Here is a 27,497-nt window from a genome sequence, read left to right on the forward strand (position 1 = left end):
TATACAATTCATCATCATCACCCTCATAAAAATAGTAAACAATTCATCATCATCACCCTCATAAACATAGTTAACAGTTCATCATCATCACCCTCATAAACATAGTAAACAATTCATCATACTCAATTACTGTAGTTGCATTCCATTGCATAGAAACTAAAAACCTTAGTAGAGATTTATAGCACTCTTGAATACTGAATAATTGTTTATTACTTTATTCCGTAGAATGCTGCTGTAAACGCTCTAAACGAAGCAGAAAAGGCAGAGCAATATCTGTATTACAGCGCGGGCCCGGATATTGCCACAGTGAGTGACGGGAAATTATTTTCTTATTAAATCTAACCTTTGTATCCATGCCGAAATGAAGGCAGGACATCCCTTATGTACATGTACAAAACACGGACAGAATACGACTTTTGTATTAGACTAATAATCACGACGAGGACACGTGACTATTGTATTTAGTTAATATTCATGACGAGGACACGTGACTTCTGTATTAGGCTTATATTCTAGACGAGGACACGTGACTTCTGTATTAGAGAAATATTCATGACCAGGACACGTGACTTCTGTATTAGAGAAATACTCATGACTAGGACACGTGACTATTGTATTAGAGAAATACTCATGACCAGGACACGTGACTTCTGTATTAGAGAAATATTCTTGACGAGTACACGTGACTTCTGTATTAGAGAAATATTCATGACCAGGACACGTGACTTCTGTATTAGAGAAATATTCTTTACGAGTACACGTGACTTCTGTATTATAGAAATATTCATGACCAGGACACGTGACTTCTGTATTAGAGAAATATTCTTGACGAGTACACGTGACTTCTGTATTAGAGAAATATTCATGACGAGGACACGTGACTTCTGTATTAAAGAAATATTCATGACGAGGACACGTGACTTCTGTATTAGAGAAATATTCATGACGAGGACGCGTGACTTCTGTATAAGGCTTTTATTCACGATAAGGACACGTGACTTCTGTATTAGAGAAATATCCATGACGAGGACACGTGACTTCTGTATTAGGCTTATATTCACGAACAAGGCACGTGACTTCTGTATTAGAGAAAATTCATAATAGGAACAGATAACTTCGTCGGTAATACATGTGGTTGCATTGCTTCTCAGACGGTCGCCAAGTTTGCTGCTCGCGTTCTTGGCTGGGGTTACCAATTTACAGACCACGTTCTTAATCTGGTGAGTTCTGACTGCTTCTTTTAGGAGTACATATGTCCCAGCCAAGAGTTGTTCCACATAAAGCAATTGACCATACTTTATTCATGGGCCTAAAATAGCCGTCAACAAAAAATCTTGAATAACGTACTTCAAATAGCTAGGTTCCTAGCTGTGTTTACTCAAAAACTTGTGTCTTGCTGTTTTGCAGGTGGAAAACAATATTGGAAAATGCAAGCCTTTGACCAACATCTTTGATGGAACCGTGATGTACATGTGCAACGATCTGCTTTACCCATTTGTAAGTCTTACATACTCATATGTACAATGATCAAAATATGCCCTTCCAGTCTGCTTTACCCATTCGTAAGTCTTACATACTCATATGTAAAGTGAACAAAATATGCCCTTCCAGTCTGCTTTACCCATTTATAAGTCTTACATACTTATATGTACAGTGAACAAAATATGCCCTTCAAGTCTGCTTTACCCATACGTAAGTCTAACATACTCATATGTACAGTGTACAAAATATGCCAAATCCGATAATAGTCTATTAGACGTTCTGTGAAGATACTACAATGGCATAAAAAAATTCCTTTTTGTTCTTTCGGGGGTGGTCAAAATTTTAATCAGAAAACTCACACCCTCCCCAAGCCCCCTCCCCCACCCTCAAAGAAAAGTCCTGGGTACGGGCCTGGTAAGTCTTATATGTATAACTATATGTACAGTGAAACAAAATTTGCCAGTCTGCAAACATCCTTGAAAGATAGTCAAATGCTTACAACCCCTCATCTAGTTTGTCCAACGGCGTGCATCCAACCTCGAAGTGTATCCAACCTTGAAATCGGGGAAATGTATGTCACTGTAAAGTAACAACAACAAAACACAATTTGACAAAGTGAAACTCTTCCGATATCTCAAAATAATGACTTATTTACTATATAACGAGATTATTTGATAATGTTTTTTCATCGTTAGAATGGTTTCTGGCTGTCGATGGGATTCTGCTTGTTTTTCTTCATACCCTCCATCATCTTCAGCGTCAAGTTGGCCAAACACTATCGCTGCATGAAGTACGAAAGCGACTTTGACCAGGAAGGCATGGCGTGAGTAGACACTTGTCCTGGACACTTCGCAACGCGAACAATTATCAACATTTTTTGTTTTTGTTTTTTCACAGCGGAATGGAAGCTTTTGAGATGGCTCAGCCGCCGCCATACAACGAGTAAGTTAATATCAACATAAATCTGGACGATGCCTGGAATGGGTTAGAATCAAACGTGTTAAGGCAGACAGGAAAGACGTTTTGTGATGGGGTAGAATCAAACGTGTTAAGGCAGACAGGAAAGACGTTTTGTGATGGGGTAGAATCAAACGTGTTAAGGCAGACAGGAAAGACGTTTTGTGATGGGGTAGAATCAAACGTGTTAAGGCAGACAGGAAAGACGTTTTGTGATGGGGTAGAATCAAACGTGTTAAGGCAGACAGGAAAGACTTCCTGTGATGGGGCTTGAGGGGGATGCATGGTGCTAGAGTTGCGGAGGAAATGAGATCGAGGGAGATTTATTTGTTTGTTTATCTATTTATTTACGGTGTAAAGTTTTGTTCCCTGCACCTTTTCTAGGCTAATTGTCAATCATGTCCCTTTTCAGCGTTGGCCAAGAAAAGAAGCTGTGGGCGAATCCAAAGTAAGAAGTCATATAATTTATATTACATTGTATTGTTGTTCTTGAACGCCCCCTTTCTGTTGATTGCTTATTGTATTGTATTGTTGTTCTTGAACGCCCCCCTACTGTTGATTGCTTATTGTATTGGATTGTTGTTTTTAACGCTTCTCTTCTGTTGATTGCTTATTGTATTGGATTGTGGTTCTTGAACGTTCCCCTTCTTTTGGTTGCTTATTGTATTTGTTCTCTTTTTAATTAAATTATTAAATTTATTTTTTTAAATTTAATTTTTTTATTTATTTTTTATTTTTATTATTATAAATTATTTGATGATATATTTTGATTGTTTTTTTTATTGTGTTTTTTTTCAACGGCATTATTGATCTAAATTGTCCATCTAAATTATTAATAATTAAGAAAACCTTTGATAAAACAAGTATAAATCAATTGAACTAATTAAATCAAATCGTTAGATTGCCGTTTGTCTACTATCAGACAGACAGACAGATTGCCGTTTGTCTAAAGACAGACGGACGGACGGACAGACAGACAGATCGAATCACTATCTTTATATTCGTCGCATCGTGTCAATTCTCTCAGTTGCGTTCACTGCGCATGTCGCGATGTCTGACTTCTGTTTCTTTTATTTCGCCAGAAATTCAGTGTACCCCAAGGCCCCCTCAGCGCCCCCGCAATATTAGACGGTAAACAGTAGTATGGCATACATTGAATGCCCCATGAGAACCTAAAATAAATGCCTGAGCTGCTTCACGTTTGAATAACTAACACGTGCTAGTAACACCCTAGCGAAATTAAACCAGAAACTTCATCAGTGATTATAATGCGACTAAAATCAAAGATCTTCGATGTCACCGCCATATGATCATTATCACCACTACACGGCACAGCCACGACTACATCCGCCATCAACATCATCATCACTACTATCATCTTTATTATCGTCATCATCACTATCATCTTTATTATCATCATCACTATCATTTTTAGTGTCATCATCATCATCACTATCATCTTTATCATTATCAACATTATCACTTTCATCTTTAGTATAATCATCAACATCATCTTCATTTTTATCATCACTATCATTATCATTATCATCGTGATCACCGTTATCTTTATTATGATAGTCATAATTGTCATGATGATCTCATTCATCATTGTAAGCAATAAGAATAACTTGCCATCAACAGCTATTTAAACCAAATAATAATGGACTGTATGGTATGCGAATCGCTTTTGTACTTTACCTGGTCAAGCTTAACAATAAATCATTGATTTCTAAATGCTGAAGCTATATTTACTTACTAATAAGCAGTCAGTGTTTCATGGATTAACGTTAAAGATGACCCAGGAAGCGGGATATACTAAAGCGTTTTTACCAATCAAAGTTCTCATTAGAACAATGCCATTTAGCATTGGCATTTTTGATCGGTTAACGTTCTGAAAGTTGTCAGCATGACTCTAAAGAAAGAAGCCACGCAGAAAGCATGGTGAACGTGCATCTAGGTGTAATTAACCATTGTAATGTGTTCTCTATATATTATTTGTACTAACGGCGAAATGTGTATTGCCAGCTGAAACCAGAAGATAATTAAATTAACGTCCTATACACCTCTAATGTTGTCCCTAGCAAACACTGAGAAATGCATGCTCTCTTCCTGTCCAACATTTAAGGTAAAGTCTAAATTAACGCATACGCTATAAAGCAATAACCACTTCTGAAAAACTCTGCATTCTTGCTTCTTATTAGTCTATTTATCCCGGTGACCATTTTTTTCCTTCTGATTTTGTTCTAATTTTTAACAGTAAAAATGGTGTTTACCCATCGTCAAGATACTAAAGCCAACGTACTAAACTGATCCTGCCCTTGGAGAAATCCAGAAGCTTGATGATTGGCCAAATCGGTTGGTCATCCTGAACCAGGTTTATAGGCAAAGCATAGTATAGCCCATTTTATAACGAGACATACTTTTGGAGTCAATGTCAGGGCGACCTGTGGTGGTGGTGGTGGTGGGGGTAGGGGGTAGGGAGTAAAACCACCATTTTTTTACGGATGATGAAAAGTCACCCCAGTCTTGAAGCAGTTGGAAATTACAGCGCTGAAAAAAAAAAGCAAGACTGGTTCCAGTCTCTTGAGAGCGAACCAGCCTTATTGTTTAAAAAATGACGGCATTTAAACTGCAAACTGCCATATAACATAACGATTAGTATGCTTACACGTTTTTTTTTTAGCACTGTTAACGTAAATTGTTTCATCCCACCTATTTACGCCAACCATTTCTAGTGGTTTTTCTTTTGAAGCAAAATATGGATCTGGTATATACTTCAAAATGTTTTCCTTACTCGCATGAGAGAATCGCTATCCTCCGCATTATCAAGCAAAACAAAACAAAAATCCTTGTAAAAAAATATTTAACTAATTCTCTATTTCCAATGCTTGGGTATAATTCGTTACAGATAGGAAGACATGTATAATAGGCTCTCGTGTGGTTATGTCCGGGTCATATAAAGCGCTTTTCTATTTATCAATTCCAAGCGAACACCATTTTTTTTATTCTATATATTGTTATTATTATTACTATTATTATTATTATTATTTGAAATATTTGCGATTTGTATGACCGTCGCCTTTCTGAACAACTAAATGATTACTTAAAAGCATTTTTACAAAAACAAAAAGAAAGAAAATGGGTTGTATGATTGCATCATGATAAATTGAATAATTAGGTGTCCCGCGTGTTGTCACGTGACGAACCAAGCCCTTAATGTGTCAATATAGTCCGTGATTGCTGATTGGTAGCGCTTTGGTTAGCTTATTTGTGTAAAGTTGATGTTAGAAATATAGATTTTAGTGATTGGATATGGCTTTATAGATTCATAAAAAGCTGCATTAAACTGTGATTGACATATCCGAGTTAATTGTGACTAAATTATACATCCATAAACTGGATTGGGTGAATGGAATTTTATACCACCGCCCCTTCTTCCTTAAGCAATCGGTGAAATTACCAGAATTGTATGATATTGGATCTTTATTTACAGTCGTTTGACAAAAGGTTGTCGTCAACCGATTTTGCGACTACTTGACAAGCCCGCATGTAAGCATGGGTAAAAAGTACTGTAGCGCCTAGCTGCATTTATTAGCCACCGCTACCACGTCTAAGTCTGAAGTTATGCGTGGCTAATATATGCAGCTAAGCGCTTCAGTGGTTTTTACCCATGCTTACATGCGGGCTTGTCGCGTAAGTCGCAAAGCCGGTTGATGACAACCTTTTGTCAAACGACTGTATAGGGCGTGAAAGTTGACACTGTGACATTGATGACGACACTATTTTAGTCTTCACTACGTTCCCTGCTTTTTATCATGACGTCAAAGTCACGGTGACGTGCCATTCGCTGACGTCATAGACGTCATGTCTAGGAAACACAAAAATGCTCACATACCTGCAACTACTGAATTTTAATGATGAGCTAAGAGCCTCGACTTGACACCAATGATAACGTCATAGTCGTGATGACGTGACAAAAAAACCAATGACATCATATTACCGATGAAGTGACGTCAATGATATGAATGACGGTCGCGATGCCAATGATGCCATCATAGTTGTAATGACGTAACGTCAATAGTCAAGATGTCTTCATAGTTGCGATGAAGCTCTACCGGTGATGACGTGTGAGCGGGTGATGTCTGCCAAGGACCCGCAGCCCGAGAGTATCATTGCGAGTCGTAGCTCTTCCCGCAAGAGACCAAGGACCTTACGCACACCCGCCTCACCCTAGAATAAGACGCGGGGAAATTGAGAACTGCACCTCATCACGGGCGATTGTGAAAGCCAGCGATTAAACAGCTGTACTGATAAAAGTGGTGGTGGTATGAAATGTTGCGATTTTGACGATAACGATGATGGTGATGATGATGATTATAAACATGGTGGTGATGATGATAAAGATGAGGAGATGATGGTAATGATGAAGATGATTATGATAAAGTTGGTGATGATGATAAAAATGTCACCATGATGATGGCCGTGAAGATAGTGATGGCTGTAGGTGTAAGTGGTTATGATAATCGATATTTTAGTTACGCTGGTGTCGGTGATGATAGCGTGGTAGTTTGTGGTTAGGTCACGAATCACGAGGTGATCTATAGCGAAAATTGAGGTTATGATAACATATGGCTTCAGCTAAAATTGTCGCATATCTTGGCAATGATGACGGTGTTGTTTGTGAAGACAAGGTACATCATCATGCGAGCCTATAGAATACTTGACCTTGTAGCCAAGTCCCCATATCACCGGACGGCCAATGAACACGGCGCGGGCGCCAAGCGCTAATGCCTTGAAGACATCCGTACCCAGTCTCACTCCTCCGTCCATAAAAATCTCCAGTTTCCCCTGCACGGCCTCCGATATCGCAGGCAAAGCCTCAATCTGATGACATAAAAATGACCTTCCATATGGATCCAGGGCCGTAGCAAGGGGTGCTCCCCCCCCCCCCCCAAAAAAAAAAAAAGGGAATGACCAGTGGGGCGTGGCTGTGCCCCCCAAATATTTTCTTAATGTTTCTGTATTGTGCTCCCCAATATTTCGGGGACTGCTACGGTCCTGGGATCCAAACGACAATAATTGTGATAATAGAAGTGAGAATTACCCTAACTTTAGTGTGGAGGAGAGGGAGGGATTCTTGACCAAGATGACTCTAACCCCTGCGTATTAGTACTCATTTAATATCCCTTCAGAGCTGGGTTGCAGGATTGCGATTCTTTAACTGCTTTTAGATAAAAACGCTTACCGAAGCCAGGACACCGTCTAGCTGGCGTCCTCCGTGATTGGACACCATGATCCCGTCAATCCCGTGCTCCACCGCAAGCCTCGCGTCCTCAGGAGTCAGAATCCCCTTCAGCACAACCGGCAGTCTGGTCACAGACTTTACCCAATCAACGCTCTCCCAGCTGATCACGTGTTCAACTATCTCGTTATCATCGTTATCTTCTAGAAGAGCCAATGACGGGTCTCCAGGCTGCCCAATCACACGGCCAGCTTTTAGGCATCTCCGGTTCACTAACCCAGACACCACGGGGGAGTCCACGTTGAGTACCAGAGCTTGGTACCCGGCATTCTCAGCGCGCCTCACGAGAGAGGTGAAAAGATGTCTGTCTCGCAATATGTAAATCAAGAACCACTTGAGCGCCTGCGGTGATGCCGCGGTTACCTCCTCAAATGTAGATGTGCCATACATACTAAGCACCATGGCGATGTCTTGACCTGCCGCAGCTTTCGACGAGAAAATAATAGTGTGAAATATGAATGAAAATAGTGTGAAATCTAAAAGAAAATAGTGTGAAATATGAACGAAAGTAATGAATGAAATACAAAAATGGGGTGGAATATAAAGGATATGGTAGCAGGAAATGAATGAAATGGTACAAGAAAATAGTTTGAAATATGGGAGAAATTCTTGGAAATGGTACAGAAATCTATTGCTTAAACTTCCTGTGACCGTCATTACCCAGATAATGTATAGTGGTCGGCTATTATAACGATTTACTAAGAATAACTTGAAAGAAAGCCATCTGGGTCTAGGGTATCGTTAACCATTCGCATGGAAATGCGACACAAAGAGGGGAGTTCAGGCCCGTACGCAGGATTTTTCTTGGGGGGGGGGGGGGGGGGTGCGAAATCCGAAAAAAGTGGACCTGGGAGGGAGTTCTCTGATAAAAATCTGATCATGCCTTTGCAGTATCTCCACCGGACGTTTATTGTCGGATTTGGCTACATATACCAGAGTGATCTAGCTGATGCTTAATAGTTTTGTCTAGAAATAATAGCACGTCTATTGAGAACCGAAAGTGGACGTTTGGCCGTTGTGTGTGTGTAAGGGGGTGCGTTCGCAGCCCCTGCACCCCCCTGTGTATGGGCCTAGGATCAAAAGATCTGATAAGCTCTGTTTTATGTGTTATGTGTCACGTACGCTATCTTGGTCACGCAGGCATTCTGTTTCACACTCGCTGTATGTGTCACGCAGGCTATATAAATCACGAAGGCTTTCAGCTTCCCACACGCTGTATGTGTCACGCACGCTATCTGGGTCACGCAGGCTATCTGTTTCACACTAATGTAGCATTAGGAAAATGTAGCAGGAGGAGTATGTAGCAGTAGGAGTATATAGCAGTAGGAGAATGTAGCAGTAGGAGTATATAGCAGTAGGAGAATGTAGCAGTAGGAGTATATAGCAGTAGGAGAATGTAGCAGTAGGAGTATGTAGCAGTAGGAGTATGTAGCAGTAGGAGTATATAGCAGTAGGAGTATGTAGCAGTAGGAGTATGTAGCAGTAGGAGTATGTAGCAGTAGGAGTATATAGCAGTAGGAGTATGTAGCAGTAGGAGTATGTAGCAGTAGGAGTATGTAGCAGTAGGAGTATGTAGCAGTAGGAGTTTGTAGCACTAGGAGTATGTAGCAGTAGGAGTTTGTAGCTATGTGTGTCACCCTGATTCTTGGTCAATGCTCTAACCTCGGACCGTGGCAATCTCTCCATCCGGGTGAGCACATTTCTGAACAGCAACTGGTGCAATACATACGGGCATGCTGATTGGATGACCAAGCACACTCGTGCGCAGGTCTACATGTGAGATACCGCGGAGCATACGCGGCCGTAGCTTTATTCTGAAGAAGACCGAAGATCAGCTCATGAACTATCAAACATCTTTCTAGCCACATTACTTCTTGCCATTTTATTATTTTACTTTTTGATATTTTTGAGTGAGCACATTAATTTGTCCATACCTTTTAAACGCCTGTCTATTCTCTTTTAAAGTGTCCTCCTCGCCGGCACCACTGACGAAATACGCGTAAGACCTTTCGTTCAGGTTCTTCCCAGCGAGAGCCTCGATATCATCCAGACACACGGGCTCGTCTGACATGTCGCTATGATCAGAAAAAAATGCGGACTTATTGATCTTAAGGATTTATACCGTCAATCCGCGTATTAGAATTTGGGCCCAAACTGTACCATTCCTCGTTAATCAGCCATCCCGCGTTCGTGCTAGCGTTCCGCCTTGTGCCCGACATTGTGTGTGTAGCTAGTATTTTACAGTTCACTTATTAATGCGCAGGAAAAACTTTAGTTGTCTTAAGAATAAAACAGGTTTGGTTGTGGTCACTGTTTGTTGATCATACTTGTCTTATGTCGTGACGAAAAACGCGAAAATGCATTACAGGGGCACAGCAATGACTGCTACATACTCCTACTGCTACATACTCCTACTGCTACATTCTCCTACTGCTACATTCTCCTAGTGCTGCATTCTACTACTGCTATATACTCCTACTGCTACATACTCCTACTGCTACATACTCCTACTGCTACATTCTCCTACTGCTATATACTCCTACTGCTACATACTCCTACTGCTACATTCTCCTAGTGCTGCATTCTCCTACTGCTATATACTCCTACTGCTACATACTCCTACTGCTACATACTCCTACTGCTAGATACTCCTACTGCTGCATACTCCTACTGCTACATACTCCTACTGCTACATACTTCTACTGCTACATTCTCCTAGTGCTATATACTCCTACTGCTATATACTCCTACTGCTACATACTCCTACTGCTACATTCTCCTACTGCTACATACTCCTACTGCTATATACTCCTACTGCTACATACTCCTACTGCTACATTCTCCTACTGCTATATACTCCTACTGCTACATTCTCCTAGTGCTACATACTCCTACTGCTACATTCTCCTAGTGCTGCTTTCTCCTACTGCTACATACTCCTACTGCTACATACTCCTACTGCTACATACTCCTACTGCTACATACTCCTACTGCTACATACTCCTACTGCTACATACTCCTACTGCTACATTCTCCTACTGCTATATACTCCTACTGCTACATTCTCCTAGTGCTACATACTCCTACTGCTACATACTCCTACTGCTACATTCTCCTAGTGCTGCATTCTCCTACTGCTATATACTCCTACTGCTACATACTCCTACTGCTACATACTCCTACTGCTACATACTCCTACTGCTAGATTCTCCTAGTGCTATATACTCCTACTGCTATATACTCCTACTGCTACATACTCCTACTGCTACATTCTCCTAGTGCTACATACTCCTACTGCTACATACTCTACTGCTACATTCTCCTACTGCTACATTCTCCTAGTGCTGCATTCTCCTACTGCTACATACTCCTACTGCTACATACTCCTACTGCTACACACTCCTACTGCTACATTCTCCTACTGCTACATTCTCCTAGTGCTGCATTCTCCTACTGCTATATACTCCTACTGTTACATACTCGTACTGCTACATACTCCTACTGCTACATTCTCCTACTGCTACATTCTCCTAGTGCTGCATTCTCCTACTGCTACATACTCCTATTGCTACATTCTCCTACTGCTACATTCTCCTACTGCTATATACTCATACTGCTACATTCTCCTAGTGCTACATACTCCTACTGCTACATTCTCCTAGTGCTACATACTCCTACTGCTACATACTCCTACTGCTACATACTCCTACTGCTACATTCTCCTACTGCTACATTCTCCTACTGCTACATACTCCTACTGCTACATACTCCTACTGCTACATTCTCCTAGTGCTGCATTCTCCTACTGCTATATACTCCTACTGCTACATACTCCTACTGCTACATTCTCCTAGTGCTATATACTTCTAGTGCTATATACTCCTACTGCTACATTCTCCTACTGCTACATTCTCCTACTGCTATATACTCCTACTGCTACATTCTCCTAGTGCTACATACTCCTACTGCTACATTCTCCTAGTGCTGCATTCTCCTACTGCTACATACTCCTACTGCTACATACTCCTACTGCTACATACTCCTACTGCTACATACTCCTACTGCTACATACTCCTACTGCTACATTCTCCTACTGCTATATACTCCTACTGCTACATTCTCCTAGTGCTACATACTCCTACTGCTACATTCTCCTAGTGCTGCATTCTCCTACTGCTATATACTCCTACTGCTACATACTCCTACTGCTACATACTCCTACTGCTACATACTCCTACTGCTACATACTCCTACTGCTACATACTCCTACTGCTACATACTCCTACTGCTACATACTCCTACTGCTACATACTCCTACTGCTACATACTCCTACTGCTACATACTCCTACTGCTACATACTCCTACTGCTACATACTCCTACTGCTACATACTCCTTCTCCTACATACTCCGACTACTACATACTTCTACTGCTACTAAGCATCTCCTTATACTTTTTTTAAATATTTAGGTGGGGCACGTGATAGAGAATGCAATTCCTCTCTGAAAACGATGAACAACACATTTCTCCCATCACTGAGCGTGCATTGCCTACGCAATGTTTTTTAGATAATAAAATTCATAGTAAAACTTTACATTAATATTTTAGAAATCTATAAGAAAACGTTGTCGTTTTGGGGGTCTGGTACCGAGGAATCTTACTTTCTTTTCGGAGACCTTCTCCATTGACTAAAGATGGACACATTCACTGATTTTTTCTGATTACACGACATAACGTTTACGAAGCGCCTGGGATAAGGCAACCCTTAAAATGACAAGAATCATGCAGTGTTTCCAAATAAGGAATATATTAGCTCCCTTATATGATTTTCTTGATGTGTTGTTCGAATCTCGGCCTAAAGTCTCGAGTCTCGGTCCTCGTTTCGTATCTCGGCCTCTGACTCTCTCAGCTGGATTAACTAATTAAATGATTTACTGGCGCTTCGCGTTTTACGAACAAACCAAGCCGCTAGCATTCGCGGGTTACTATACACATACAGCGCATTAAATTGGAGTTCTTCAAAGGTCGGAGGGCAAATTGGGATCATTCTAAAGGTACTAAAAGTGGGAACTGGTTCAGTTTTAGCGAGGGTATCAGTAGTTAATCAGTACCATGTTAGCAGAGGTCTCTTCGACTTTGTATTCGAATACAAGAAAAGAGACCTCTGCTAGCAGGGTAGTTTATCAGATGCACACAAATAACGATTCTGGTTGAAATTTTTAAATACAGATAGATAGGACTATCCTCTGACCTTCTAATGGTCATTTCTGGCCTGCTAAACGTTCATTTCTGGCCTGCTAAATGTTTATTACTTTCAACCACCGAAACCCGCTACTAAATTCTCGATATTTGTAAGACGGCCAGGCTATTGGTAATATTTGTTGCGAGGTCAAATTTGATAAATCCATTGAAATACACTCACTTACCAAAACCTTTGTAGCGGGACCCTGTAGCCACGGTAGTAGACTTATAACAATACTGCCATCTGCCCTCTGTATACTAGTCCTCACAAGCTTGAGGTGAATGCGTGCGTGACACTAAGAGGTGATACGTCAATTATAGAAATCCGTCCAGTGAATATGATAACGACCTAAAAAAACGCACCTCTGGGGATCGAGTTACTCATTTATCAGACGGCGGTAAAAAAAAAAAAAAAAAAACGCGTCGTTTCTTCCATAAGTATTAGCCATTAGACTTGACAAAGGCATTATGACTTTGGAGTAAAATGGTCCTAGCCCGTGGTTTTGATGAAACCCAATCTTGATCAGTAAACCCTAAGTCAAGTTTGGTCGAGTAATAGCGATATTTTAAAGGACAAAAGCAAAAAGAGAAGGCTATATGGCAATAAAATGGCAATTTGTGTTTTCTTGAACTGACAGCGGGTACTTCGTGCTTCCCACACAGGGTGACCGTGGTCAGGTGGGTTATTTCGTCATCTACTGGGCACCAGTCTCATTCGAGTCATTCGACGACAACACGAGAAGCACTCACGCGAACGAAAACTAAGAAAAAAAACAAGGAACCATCCGGTTGCTTGATTATTTCAACATGGAATACTCCTATGTATTTATTTAGTTACTATTTAATTTCTTCCTATGAACCATGTTTACATACTGTGCGAGAACGCGAAACTCCTTGATTTTCTCGACCAAACGATGGATGGTTTCTTCCCGCGTCGCGGCTCGCTCTTTGTCGTCCGGTTACGATTCCAAGGACAGCGTCTACCATCGCGCTGAGCTTAAGAAGAAAGCTAAGAGAGTCATAGTCAAGCTTGGCTCCGCTGTGATCACGAGAGGAGACGAGTGTGGTGTGGCCCTGGGAAGACTGTCTTCCATTGTGGAACAGGTACCACACATGTCACATGTCCACGTAATCAAAGAACGGTTCATCCTCGCATAAACTATGACTGTAGCTTATATTTTATCATACATGTCTGATTAATTGATGTACTAGTTTGATTACAATTATTATTCAAGCAGTTTTGAATGTGATCCACCGTTCAGTTTTAAACTACGGACGAATACAACGGAGTATTATATTAAACCACAGGCTTCCCGGTTGCTTTGAGTAACACTCTGGTCTTGTATCCCTGGTGGGGACTAAGGCTGAAGCCTTGCCCCATTGATGGGGTTGATTTTGTTGTCGTCACTGTTAGCCTACAGTCACAGGGCTCATGCAGATTTCAGTATTTTAGACTATCTGACTGAAACTTGAGATACACCTCACACCTTTGTAAACTACTACAGATGTCCACTTCTGAAGCCAACACTGTCTGACAATATTATAAGATAGACCTTTTCATGGTTAAAAATACAATACTTGGAATGCCTGTGGTTTAACACCAAGGAAAAGCCCTATAACATGTTCTTTATATTTTCAAGCTCATACCAATCATCTTAAATCCCATACCAGAGCAAAACATGCATGCTTTTCATGGAATCCCAACTACTAGACCATAGAAAGAATTCATTATTTGCTTTATTCACATTTCCTTTTAGCTTGCAGAATTGCAGAACTCGGGTCGTGAGATGCTCCTTGTGACAAGTGGAGCTGTGGCTTTTGGAAAACAGAAACTTCGCCATGAAAACCTGCTTTCCCAAAGTGTCCGTCAGACCTTGAAGCCACAGGATGGTCTAAATAAGGTGGGGAAAGCTGAAGAGCTTGTCTACTGATCAGTGTTTATACCACCATTAATAAGGTGGGAAAGCTGAAGAGCTATGTAGTCTACTGATCAGTGTTTATACCACCATTAATAAGGTGGGAAAGCTAAAGAGCTATGTAGTCTACTGATCAGTGTTTATACCACCATATATAAGGTGGGAAAGCTTAAGAGCTACTGTATGTAGTCTGCTGATCAGTATCAATACTACCATTAATAAGGTGGGAAAGCTGAAGAGCTAGTCTACTGATCAGTGTTATACCACCATTAAAAGCATTCTGCCTATAATTACTGTTTCGTTACTCAGAAGAATTTTTATTTTTGTTGAATTCCAGGATAATGGGGTGATAGAGCCTAGGGCGTGTGCGGCAGTGGGCCAAGGGGGCTTGATGTCACTGTATGAAGCCATGTTTGCCCAGTATGGTCTCACATGTGGGCAGGTAATTTAAAATATTATATTTATCATCATTGTATCAAGAATTTATCTTGAAACTTGCCCACCAAGCACTTATGCATATAAACCGACTGTATGTATGTTTTCGTGCTATTAATAAACCGACTTGTGTTAACATAGTTGATAAGTTTTAAGTAGATTATAGAAATTTTGGCATTTTTTTACTCTTTCAGATTTTGCTAACTCGGCCTGACTTACGAGATGCCTATGCGCGTGAGAATCTTCGCAGCACTGTAGAAGCCCTGATATCCATGAAATGCATCCCAATCATCAATGAAAATGATGCTGTTGCTCCTCCGCCTGGACTTGATCAGGACTTAGCAGGGGTAGGGATACGTTTATATGTCAGAAATATGCCACCACCCTAAATCACCTAGTTACTAGAATTTAAAATAAAAAAAAGATTGCAAAGCCTATTTAACCAATTGAAACTTTATTCAGAGATGAGATTACTGTATATAGAGATGAACTCTCTTTGCCAAGGCTACTAACAGATAGCAGACAACCATTTTCTAAGTTCCTGTTGATTTGCCTTTTCCTTGACATATGAGATTTATTATTTTCATTCAAACTGTTTTAAATTTAATTTGGGCATGTCTTTGTTGTTGTTTACACAGCAGGAATACAAGATCTTTGTTTTTTAATGAAAAATCTAGCCTGCTGTAAAAAGTCCTATTAATGATATAATGTATAACGCAAGAATAAATAACCATGTCCCCCTCTGCTAACGGTGGTCATTTTTAAAACCATTTTTCCAAAAAACCATTGTCTAAAGAATGGATTTAAAAATTATAGGAAAGTAAGTTTTGAATGCCTCAATCTTTCCAAACATTATGAAAACATGGAATTGATCAAGCCTGTAGCGGAGGGGGGGGGGGGGAGTCATAAATTCATGCAATTTCACTGTTTCAAAGCTCAATTTTTTAAGGGGGGGAGCATGCCCCAATACCCTTGTACATCGGCCTGTAGCCAGGATTTTGAACAGTGGGTTCGTTTACCCATTTAGCAGACCATTTTCTCTTAGGTAGCTTGTTCTAGCTCACAGTGGTACTCGATTTTCCTTTCGAAAGGTGTCTGCAGAGCAGTTGGTTGGGGGAGTCAGGGGTTTTTAGGTTTTTCTATTTCAAACTCTCCAAATTATTTCTGTATAGATAATTCATTACAGTAGTCTACTCTATATTCTTGTTTTTGTTTTGTTTTTTGTTTTTATTTGCTATCTCCAACATAACACATTTGATAAATTGTGATTTAAACTTTTAGTGCTGCTCCTTTTCAAATTAAGGTAACTACAGGCTCATGACCTAGTGGCAATGTTAGAAATAAATTGATGTTTAATTCAGGTCATTTTTTCTCTACCCCTACAGATAAAGAAAGGACCGGTGAGTTAATAACTTAAATGCACTTGTTTGTTAATGTAACATCAACCACAGGAAACCCAAATCACCACAGAAAACCTGAAAAGAATGCCAGGGATTATAGGCTAGCACTACTTCATTGCCAGAGGCAGAAATATTACTTGAATCCTGAAGGATGGGGGGAGGGGGTCTGAATCCGGTTTATATCGATTTTCCAGGCAGCTTGTGTGTCCCAGTGCTGTCCTCCCCAATCCCATTCGCTATATTAAAATCTTCTCCATGGAAACTTAAATCATGTCTCTTTGACCAAAATCAAGGCAAATCCTTGACTATTTCTAGCCATTGCTCTGTTTGTTAAGTCACAGAAACAAAGGTGGATGTCAAACCTTGTTCTGGGTCTTATTTTGAAATACATGATAAACTGTGATTTATGTGATATGAAAGAGGGACGCAGGTTGAGAAGGGAAGAGACAGAGAATAAAGTATAAAGTATACTTTTTGTCTTGTTTGTGGATAAATGGTTAAGAATTGAGGGGCTAAACTGCACAAAACTCTAATAAGCCAATAAATTATAACCAAAACTAGTATAACCTAACACTACTACTAACCTACTTATACCATATATCTGCCCATAACTAACCATATTTAACCATAACTAGTATAACCTAACACTACTACTAACCTACTTATACCATATATCTGCCCATAACTAACCATATTTAACCATAACTAGTATAACCTAACACTACTACTAACCTAACTACTGTATACCACATATCTGCCTGCTGTAGCCTACCAATTAACTATTTCAATATTTACTAATAAAATCAAACATGAATTCAACAATTACTACAATTTTATCAATGAGCGTGATTTTAGTCGATGTGCAACGTTTAATGGGGAGGCATACCTGGGAGTCTTTACAACTTACATAGTGAGATATAATTTGCCCCACCTGCAAAGTGGAAATTCTAGCAGAGTACATGAGAGAAATTGATTTAGCCCCCAACGAATGCAATTGTTAAAATGTACTAGAATATTATGTTATAAAATTTACTAGAATATTATGCTATAACCAAATTCTTCCTTTTCAGGTGATAAGCCTAAAAGATAATGACAGCCTGGCAGCCCTGCTAGCAGTAGAGATCAGGGCAGACTTGTTGATTCTGCTGTCAGATGTGAATGGCATCTATGATGGGCCCCCTGATAATCCCCAGTCCCAGATCATGCACACATTTCACCCGGACAACTTCAAGGACGTTACCTTTGGGTCAAAGTCACGGGTTGGGCGAGGAGGCATGGAATCGAAGGTAAGGTTGGGCTATATATTGCACAATTACTATGTTTTCGTTATTGTTGCAGTTATTATTTTCACTGGACGCTGATTAAATCTTTTAAGATAAAAGGAAATGTAAATATAGTGCTGCAAAATAAATTATTCCATTCTAGAATTATCAAAAGGGACATTTTCGAATCTTTAGATAGGTATCTGACTATTTCCGTGCCTCCTCCAAGGGTTTATTATAGTTCCAAACATGCGTGTTTTTTACGCTTTGAGTAGGTGAGGTCAGCGGTCTGGGCTCTGGAGCGAGGGACGTCTGTGGTGATAGCTAATGGGACTGGAGAAGACTACCACGTGGTCAGGGATATCATCAATGGGCGTAATGTAGGGACATTTTTCACAACCGCTGAGCAAATCGGACCGTCTATCGAGGACCAAGCGACCAAAGGTGAGAAGAAGTAGTCACCAAGGTCTACACACGTTAAGTCACATTAACACTTATGCAACTACCTGAGGAACAGGAGGGCTTCCTTATTGCTATCGCATTCACTTGGTGCTACTGTAGCTCTGATTCCACGGGGGGTTAATAATGTAAATTATACCTTTCGATTTGTTTCTCCTCAGCTCGGGACGGTGGACGAGCTCTGCAGGCGCTGTCCGCTGAACAGGTTAGTAAGTCACATGCTTTAGTCCTTCTTCGGGGTATCATGATGCAGTGTGTTGCGGAAATGCTTTGAGAAAGGCGAAGACGGAAGATTATTGACTCGTAACTTGGGATCAGCGAGAAAGAATGCACTCCGCTCATAGTGGAAATTTGTAAAACAAAACAAACAAAAAGGAAACAGGAGTGCTTCATAATGACCAAGAAAATATGCCTTTGTACGTCATGACTCATGTCTTAACATTTATTTTTCTGTTTCCAGCGAAAGCAAATAATCTATAAGCTGGCTGATCTGCTAATCGAGCGCAAGACAGATATCCTTGACGCCAACACCATGGACCTTGAGGCCGCACGGCAAGAGGGCAAGCTGCCCGCGCCTATGATGGCGCGATTACTGCTGACCCCATCCAAACTTGAGCAGCTGGCTCAGGGTTTGCGTCAGATCGCTGACGGCTCGCACAAGAATATCGGGCGGGTGCTGAGGAAGACGCGAGTGGCGAAGGACCTTGTGCTACAGCAGGAGACAGTGCCTATTGGTGTGCTGATGGTCATCTTCGAGTCCCGTCCTGATGCCCTTGTTCAGGTGAGAAGACGACACTACTCTACACTACTCTACTCGAACTCGAACTCAGAAAGTAGCTCAAGTGAGTTCAAGTTTAAGAACTCGAATAAATATTTTATGCTAGGCTTTTTTTAAGTATCGTTATCCATATTGATAGGAATGAGAATAAATAAAAAAAGATAATTCACTAGAGTAAAAAAAATCGAGGGTAAATTGCGGAAAACGAAAAATATAGTTCGAGTTAGAGGAGAGGTCGAGTTATCTGGCCACCTTTACAAGTTTTTAAATCCTATTTGATTTGTCAAAAATTAAACTTTAACTTTCAATTAGAAGTTTTGTGGTGGCCGACTTTAGCATCGAGGCATACAGTTTCCCCAGTGGTTTTGCTTTTATACATCATTAAGCAGCCCCTTGGCTTGTGTTATCCTCGACCCATTGACCCAGGGCGACGAGGTCACCGGCGCGAGAACGAGGCAAAACAAGGCCGGCGGAGGAGTAGGGGGCCCAAATCCCCCCCTCCTCCTCCCCCCCACCACCACCACCTCGTTCTCCCGCCTCGCGCCGCACCCTTGGATGGGCTTGTACCGATGTTAGTCGCTTACTAAAAGTACCGACTCCGATAAATAAATACAAAAACCCCAAATAGTCGTGTTCGTGAACCAGAATAATAAATATAATACACCAGAAACTGGTATTCGATTCTTCTGCCCAAAGAAATCTTATTAAAGACCAAAATTTGGCAGAGTCGAATACCATTTTTTGGACTCCTATAAATACACACATTCCGAGTGAACGACATCTAGCAGCTATCAAACCTCCCTTTTTTCTTTTGATTAATGTCCATGTTAATTTTTGTAGGTTGCATCTCTCGCGATAAGTACCGCCAATGGACTGCTTTTGAAGGGCGGCAAGGAGGCGTATCATAGCAACAAGTGTCTCCACAGCCTCGTGCAGGAAGCCCTTGAACTGCACGCCTCGCCCGAGGCCGTCAGTTTGGTATGGTAACCTTATTTCAATGTCAAATAGTCAACTCTTAGTAAAGCCCTTGAACTGCACGCCTCGCCCGAGGCCGTCAGTTTGGTATGGTAACCTTATTTCAATGTCAAATAGTCAACTCTTAGTAAAGCCCTTGAACTGCACGCCTCGTCCGCGGCCGTCAGTTTGGTATGTTAACCTGATTTCAATGTCAAATAGTCGACTCTTAGTAAAGCCCTTGAACTGCACGCCTCGCCCGCGGCCGTCAGTTTGGTATGGTAACCTTATTTCAATGTCAAATAGTCAACTCTTAGTAAAGCCATCGAACTTCACGACTCACCCGCGGCCATCGAACTACGCCTTTCCATCACTCAGACTATTGTTTTAACTTGATAATGTACTTGTATCCTGTGTAGAAAATACAAGAAATCAAGTGAAATTCACAATTCAAATAGACACGAAAATTTCGTGCTGTTAGTCTGCTTGTGATTGAACAATAAACATTATAGACATTTTTTTAGCATTTGAAGGATCGTATCGGTTCATTTTATGTGGCTAGTTATGACAAATAGTAACAATTATTTGGACTAACTTATTTGTCGTCGATCTTGTCCTTAGATTAGCACACGAGATCAAGTCGGGGATCTTCTCAAGTTGGAAGGGCTGATTGATCTAGTGATCCCACGTGGATCACCCGAAATGATCCGGCAGATTCAACAAGACAGCAAGGGGATACCTGTGTTGGGACACTCAGATGGCATCTGCCACGTGTACATGGATAAATACGCAGACTTCGAGATGGCCGTGGACATAGGTGAGATTTGTGAGGGCGCTGTAGTGTGTAAGTAACCCATGGGGAGAGGGATGGGGGGGGGACATTTTAGTGTAAGTAACCCAGTGGGAGAGGGGTGGGGACATTTTAGTGTAAGTAACCCAGTGGGAGAGGGATGGGGACATTTTAGTGTAAGTAACCCAGTGGGAGAGGGGTGGGGGCGTTTTAGTGTAAGTAACCCAGTGGGAGAGGGGCGGGGGCGTTTTAGTGTAAGTAACCAAGTGCGAAAGGGATGGGGGCGTTTTATTGTAAGTAACCCAGTGGGAGAGGGGGGGGGGCGTTTTAGTGTAAGTAACCCAGTGGGAGAGGGGCGGGGGCGTTTTATTGTAAGTAACCCAGTGGGAGAGGGGTGGGGGCGTTTTATTGTAAGTAACCCAGGGGGAGAGGGGTGGGGGCGTTTTATTGTAAGTAACCCAGTGGGAGAGGGGCAGGGGCGTTTTATTGTAAGATAAATCCCACATGGATCTAAGCTGTGGTTTAAAGCACTTCGTTCGAGTCAAAGTCGCCCTGCAGTTTTTTTGCCGATGAAGTTTAACTGAGGCAAACCGGCTATGCCATCCTGACGATTCCTAATAAGGACGAAACAGCTGTCCATGGTTGCCGAACTGCACGGGTAATAGACTGTGCTAGCGTCCCGTCTTGGCCCGACTGGTGCCAAAGTGTGTATGCTAGTGTGCTTTTAAAGTCCAAAGGGAGAGGGGTGGGGGACGTTTTAGTGTAAGTAACCCATTGGGAGAGGGGTGGGAGGCAGACTTTGAGATGGTTACGGATATTGGTGAGATCTGTAAGGTAGAGTTGAGGTGCTTGCTAAAAGCCACCTCACCCTTTTAAGATAATCGAGTATGACAATATTGTGACTCTTTCCCCTCTTCATTATAAGCCGTAACCGAGCAGAAAAACTTTCAGCACCAGAAGCACTTGTTCTACTTAAAAAACGCTAGACCAATAGTTGAACACCTTAAAAAGCGTTAGACCGTAGTTGTTTTTTAGACCAAAAGTTTGGTTCTAAGTGTGAACATGATATAAAGAAACCAGGTTTATCTATTCAGTGGAGGTTCTTAGTGTGAACATGATATAAGTAACAAGGTTTATCTATTAAGTGGAGGATTCTAAGTGTGAACATGATATAAGTAACCAGGTTTATCTATTAAGTGGAGGATTCTAAGTGTGAAAATGATATAAGTAACCAGGTTTATCTATTAAGTGGAGGATTCTAAGTGTGAAATGATATAAGTAACCAGGTTTATCTATCCAGTGGTGGATTCTAAGTGTGAACATGATATAAGTAACCAGGTTTATCTATTCAGTGGTGGATTCTAAGTGCGATTACCCCGCTGCGTGCAACTCCATGGAGACTCTCCTCGTTCACCGTGACTTGCTTGGTACAAGCGCACTGGACAAAGTACTCAAAGCTCTGAGAGAACGCGGGGTAAGTTTAAAGTTACCTTTTTATTTTGAAAAATATTTCACAAGGGCGGAACGTTGATTAGAGCCATCAAAGCAAAGTATTTATCATCATCATCTCCACTATCATCATCTTCGTTATCATCATCACCACAATAATCATCATCTTTATCGTCATTATCATCACCAAAACCATCCTCATCATCATAGCCATCATCATCTTACCCATTCTCCCACTAACAGCACCATTACCATCACTGCCACCACTAACACCACCATCATAACCAGACGCCCGTAGCCTTCTCCAAGCGTTACCAAGGTGACGTTGCGCAAAATCAAATGACGACCTAATGCATCACTTACTGTATTGTGTGTTAAGATGATTATTGTTGCTGTCCTTGTAATGCCTGTCGGAGATAAGATGATACAAGCGATTATCATGATCAACTATTGGCGTATATCCACCTTTTCTTCTAGGTGAAGATCTACGCCGGTCCCAGGCTCGTCAAAGAGCTCCCTCTGGGACCCCTCCCTGCGTCCAGTATGAGCATCGAGTACGGTGGCCTCGAATGTGCCGTTGAGATCGTGGAAAATGTCGAGGATGCCATCGCCCACATCCACAAGTTTGGCAGCTCCCACACTGAGAGTATCATCACCAATGATGGTAAGCGGGCCTCTCACCAATAGCGGCTACAGGGCTCTCAGAGATAATATTATTGTTATCAATGACGGTCTGTCTCGCTCAAAGTAGTGAGTCACGTTTCCGGCGAAGGGATAGTAACCACAATCAAGAACGGCCAAAAAGATGATCAAGATAAAATGACGTCACGAAAATGTATTCCCAGCCCCTCGCGGCAAAATACAGGAAATGGAAGAACTAAAACAAGACTATAAACTTATCAATCAGACTGGCACTTGAATGTTATCTTGCACAGGAGTAAGTCAGGGGTTGTTAAAGGCGTATGTAAGAGATAACATTGCATACTTTTTATCATCAGATGAGACAGCTAATAAATTCCTGAAGAGTGTCGATAGCGCATGCGTGTTCCATAACGCCAGTACGAGGTTCGCAGATGGCTACCGGTTTGGGCTTGGTGAGTTTTCCTACATATCAACGACCGTAAGGTCGCAATCGATCGCAAAGATGTTTCCATATGATCGCACACGATCGCAGCTAATTTGACCGTACGGTCGCAACCGATCGCAAAGTTGTTTCAATATGATCGCACATGGTTGCAGCTAATTTGACCGTACGTTCGCAACCGATCGCAAAGTTGTTTCCATATGATAGCACACGATCGCAGCCAATTTGTCTGTGCGATCGCAACCGATTGCAAAGTGGCTTCCATATGATCGCACTCGATCGCAGCTAATTTGACCGTACGGTCGCAACCGATCGCAAAGTTGTTCTTATATGATCACCCTCGATCGCAGCTTATTTGACCGTACGGTCGCAACCGATCGCAAAGTTGTTTTCATATGATCGCACACGATCGCAGCTAATTTGACCGTACGGTCGCAACCGATCGCAAAGTTATTTCCATATGATCGCTCACGATCGCAGCTAATTTGACCGTACGGTCGCAACCGATCGCAAAGTTGTTTCCATATGATAGCACACGATCGCAGCTTATTTGACCGTTCGGTCGCAACCGATCGCAAAGTTGTTTCCATATAATCGCTCACGATCGCAGCTAATTTGACCGTACGGTCGCAACCGATCGCAAAGTTGTTTCCATATGATTGCACACAATCGCAGCTAATTTGACCGTACGGTCGCAACCGATCGCAAAGTTGTTTCCATGTGATAGCACACAATCGCAGCTTATTTGACCGTACGGTCGCAACCGATCGCAAAGTTGTTTCCATGTGATAGCACACGATCGCAGCTTATTTGACCGTTCGGTCGCAACCGATCGCAAAGTTGTTTCCATGTGAGCACACGATCCCAGCTAATTTGACGTACGGTCGCAACCGATCGCAAAGTTGTTACCGTGTGATAGCACACGATCGCAGCAGTTTCCATATAATCGATCGAGAACAGATATATGGAAATCAGCCTTTAGTAACAGCCTGGGGCCGAACTACCATGACACAAGTTTCTAAGGCTTATTAGCAACGTTTTGCGGGCGTCTGTCCTAGGAACAGTCAACATTATTCTCAGGTTTTAATACATCAAAATTTCAAAGTGATTAAAAAATCATGACAGTACATGGTTTCAAATAAAATATATACAGATAATATGCTGAGCAATTGAATGGAGCCGTTTTTTATTGTAGGGAATTGATTTTCACAGTGATTCCAGTGGATATAACTCGGCTACTGAAGTGCACATGTTACCTGCATTGCATTTTTTGCGGTAGTAAAAGATTCTATACACTTGTCTCTATTTAACATGGACCTTTTTTCAACAAAGTTGCTATTAAATATTCCACTACTATACAAGATAGGAACGTATTTTCTCGACCTCACGCGGATTCTTACTGTATTCCTTCGCCTGTTTCAGGTGCCGAGGTTGGCATCAGCACAGGCCGCATTCACGCACGTGGGCCTGTAGGAGTTGAGGGCCTTCTCACGACCAAGTGGACCCTTCGCGGCGAGGGACACACAGTAGCGGACTTTGCAGATGGAGGGACCTACACATACCTGCACGAGGCCCTTCCCTTGGATAGCCCTGATGGTCCCCAGGACTCCTCGGATTGCTCGTCTTGTTCAGATAATGAGAAAGAACCGGAAGTAGAAACCGAAAAAAAGTATGATCAGTAGCATTATAGTGGGATTAAAATGCAGGATAGGTTCAGCACACTATATCAGACTTGCCGTCATAGAATACAGGCCGTCTTAAATTACATGCCGTCATAGAATATACGTCCTCATCAAGACAGGCCGTCATAAAAGACGTACCGGAAACTTTTAAGCTGACAGCTCTACTCACCGGACACTTGTAAACGGACAGCACCACCGATGATGACCTCTCGTAAGCGGATAGATCTACTCACCGGACATTTGTAAACGGACAGCACCACCGATGGACCTCTCGTAAGCGGATAGTTCTACTCACCGGACACTTGTAAACGGACAGCACCACCGATGGACCTCTCGTAAGCGGAAAGATCTACTTACCGGACATTTGTAAACGGACAGCACCACCGATGGACCTCTCGTAAGCGGATAGGTTCTACTTGTGCCTCAGCTTTGAATAAAAACTGGTGTTTCTGGATACGGATTGCATCAACTCTTTGTATATGTCTTTTTGTCTGGGATTCCTGTGTTGGTCAGCCCCGAACCCTCGTAGGCGCTGTTGCAAACCACAGGAAACCCAAGATAAGTGTTAAGAGCTAAGACTTGGAGTCAACGACAATTTTATCATGCCTCTTTTGCATGCCTTACTAGAAAAGGAACGTTTTTTTCGTGCATAATACCGTGGGAACACCGCCACCGCCTGTTAGCAGCATGCAAGCCGCCAGGTAGTTTGTGACTGACTTATGACTAGCCAAAAAGCGTAGCCACTCAGTATTTAAAGTGCGTCTGTAACAGACTGTGTAAGGTATTTTTATCTTGAAACCAATAAAAACGTATTTAGTTTGGCAAAACAGCTGCATTCTTGCAACTAGTTTGGCTAGGGGTGTCTTTATAATCGTATTTTGGGGCATAACTCAAGGAGTATCACATTTCTATAGGGTATCGGTGACATTTCTACATTGTTTATATTAAGATGAGCATTATATACACTATTTTACAGCATCTGACTATTTTGGGGAAACCCAAAATACCTCATGTTAAATAGGGGGAAGTAATACACCCCTCCCCTCTCTATCGCCTTTGCAGCCGCTCACGGAGCGTTGCGTGACCCGACACGGCAGCAAAAGACCACCACCTCTTCTTTCGAGACAAAGCAGATAATAGCCTCCGGGGCTTACTAGAGCTTTTACGGTATTGCGTGACACTGATGTGACTCGGCCGTAACGAGTCATCCTCCAAACAAAACCGGAACCTGTAGCGAAAAGAGATTGCTTCTCGTAATCAATTCGAAATAAGGCAACTCGAAGTGGCTATGATTGAATGGGAATCATGTACACAACCATCCCTAACTGGTTTCGTCTCATTCTAATCCTGTCTCTTCTCGTCGTTTTTGTAACTTCGATCTTTGCCTGTCCAAGTCACCAACATGACTTTCGCGAAGAAGGCTTTGGTGTAGTACGCATCTCTGTGCGGAGTTCCGTCAAATGGATAACGAAAGAGAAGAAAAGTCTTATTGGAATAACACTATCCTCTGGCGAGGACAAGGGGTCGCTGGCCATCACTAAGGAATTCTACGTCAAGAGTGCAGTGACAGTCTGCTCTAAGTGCCGTTTGGCTACGGGCGCTGTTTCTTACGTTGAATCAGCTCGAGAGAATCGTCGCATTTCAGCCCGCATTGGCACCCCTTTTGCACCAAGCATTGGCGCTCAAGGGCTGACGGATGGCCTGTGTATAATATAAACATGTTATAAGCATTTTGGGAAGTCAGAATAAGTGAAAACTCTTGGAATAATTATTTGTTTGTATACTATGGGTTAATCGAATAATGGACTAGTCGATTTCTATATATTTTGGCAAAAACAATCTAAGAGACTATGTATTTTTTTAAAATTTAAAACAATCTATTTTTATGATTTTGTAATACACAAATACACCAAATAATAGTAGAATCTTTGATAGGATTTTATTGAGAGGGATCTGAATGGATACTGTAAACATTATCTATGGCAGCTTGATATTGCTAAAAGTTCTATAATATTTTATCTTATGATGCAAAGCGTGTTTTGCCTATTGAGCCTTATTATGATTGATCATATGAACAACATGATCCACCTCACATGATCCCTAATAAGGCAAGTGGGAAAATTCCCTTCAAAAGCATATTGCTACAAATAGGGAGGGGAAACCCCTTATTGATGACGTCAGCTGAACCTTTGGTATGCTTTACTACGGTATCATTGAAGCTTTTCGTATAAATCGAGATGGTAGTCTTTCCGGTATACCTGCTGCTATGTTTAGTTCCTCCACTCTCGAGCGGAGAGCCTGATAAA

The 27,497-nt window shown here is 41.6% G+C and overlaps 3 protein-coding genes across 7 annotated transcripts in view; 2 read left to right on the forward strand and 1 right to left on the reverse strand.

Annotated features, from left to right (window-relative positions):
- The window catches only part of LOC116606934 (prominin-1-A), a 21,015-nt gene extending 15,218 nt beyond the window's left edge, over positions 1–5,797 (forward strand). Inside the window, exons 19-27 of one of the 4 annotated variants that reach the window (XM_048728583.1) lie at positions 226–306; positions 1,152–1,220; positions 1,408–1,497; positions 2,178–2,305; positions 2,380–2,424; positions 2,852–2,887; positions 3,522–3,570; positions 4,521–4,564; positions 4,697–5,797. In XM_048728583.1, coding sequence (XP_048584540.1) covers positions 226–306; positions 1,152–1,220; positions 1,408–1,497; positions 2,178–2,305; positions 2,380–2,424; positions 2,852–2,887; positions 3,522–3,567 — 495 coding nt within the window. In that variant the 3' untranslated portion in view covers positions 3,568–3,570; positions 4,521–4,564; positions 4,697–5,797. The remainder of the gene's footprint in view (positions 1–225; positions 307–1,151; positions 1,221–1,407; positions 1,498–2,177; positions 2,306–2,379; positions 2,425–2,851; positions 2,888–3,521; positions 3,571–4,520; positions 4,565–4,696) is intronic. The other 3 variants (XM_048728585.1, XM_048728587.1, XM_048728586.1) reach the window with 3 other exon arrangements.
- On the reverse strand, positions 4,687–13,350 carry LOC5510529 (2-Hydroxyacid oxidase 1). The gene is made up of 6 exons (XM_001630957.3): positions 13,168–13,350; positions 9,676–9,816; positions 9,404–9,555; positions 7,685–8,166; positions 7,165–7,323; positions 4,687–6,669 (listed from the first exon to the last, which is right to left on the reverse strand). Exons 2-6 carry the CDS (start codon positions 9,810–9,812, stop codon positions 6,532–6,534), a joined length of 1,068 nt encoding a protein of 355 aa, XP_001631007.2. The 5' UTR covers positions 9,813–9,816; positions 13,168–13,350; the 3' UTR covers positions 4,687–6,531.
- Positions 13,351–13,688: 338 nt separating this feature from the next.
- Positions 13,689–26,018, forward strand: LOC5510521 (delta-1-pyrroline-5-carboxylate synthase). 2 transcript variants are annotated; one of them, XM_048728588.1, is made up of 15 exons: positions 13,689–14,086; positions 14,740–14,883; positions 15,236–15,340; positions 15,528–15,680; positions 16,719–16,733; positions 17,804–18,019; positions 18,271–18,439; positions 18,616–18,659; positions 18,915–19,235; positions 20,073–20,210; positions 20,808–21,003; positions 22,329–22,450; positions 22,903–23,089; positions 23,424–23,519; positions 24,932–26,018. In XM_048728588.1, the coding sequence occupies exons 1-15, from the start codon at positions 13,844–13,846 to the stop codon at positions 25,189–25,191; spliced, it is 2,409 nt and encodes an 802-aa protein (XP_048584545.1). In that variant the 5' UTR covers positions 13,689–13,843; the 3' UTR covers positions 25,192–26,018. The 2 variants fall into 2 exon arrangements, with proteins under 2 accessions (XP_048584545.1, XP_048584546.1); XM_048728589.1 differs by lacking the exon at positions 16,719–16,733.
- The last annotated feature ends 1,479 nt before the right edge of the window (positions 26,019–27,497 follow it).

The sequence above is a fragment of the Nematostella vectensis genome, chromosome 6 (assembly GCF_932526225.1).
Source record: "Nematostella vectensis chromosome 6, jaNemVect1.1, whole genome shotgun sequence".
NCBI classification, from domain to species: domain Eukaryota; kingdom Metazoa; phylum Cnidaria; class Anthozoa; order Actiniaria; family Edwardsiidae; genus Nematostella; species Nematostella vectensis.

Excerpts from the sequence above, each read along its gene's own strand:
- LOC5510529 (XM_001630957.3), bottom strand. The coding sequence starts at position 9,812 with ATGTCAGACGAGCCCGTGTGTCTGGATGATATCGAGGCTCTCGCTGGG. Across the intron at positions 8,167-9,403 it reads AGAGATTGCCACGGTCCGAG|CTGCGGCAGGTCAAGACATC; the intron begins GTTAGAGCATTG and ends TCTCGTCGAAAG. Across the intron at positions 7,324-7,684 it reads TAGACGGTGTCCTGGCTTCG|ATTGAGGCTTTGCCTGCGAT; the intron begins GTAAGCGTTTTT and ends TTATGTCATCAG.
- LOC5510521 (XM_048728588.1), top strand. The coding sequence starts at position 13,844 with ATGTTTACATACTGTGCGAGAACGCGAAACTCCTTGATTTTCTCGACC. Across the intron at positions 14,087-14,739 it reads TGTCTTCCATTGTGGAACAG|CTTGCAGAATTGCAGAACTC; the intron begins GTACCACACATG and ends ATTTCCTTTTAG. Across the intron at positions 15,341-15,527 it reads ATGGTCTCACATGTGGGCAG|ATTTTGCTAACTCGGCCTGA; the intron begins GTAATTTAAAAT and ends TTACTCTTTCAG.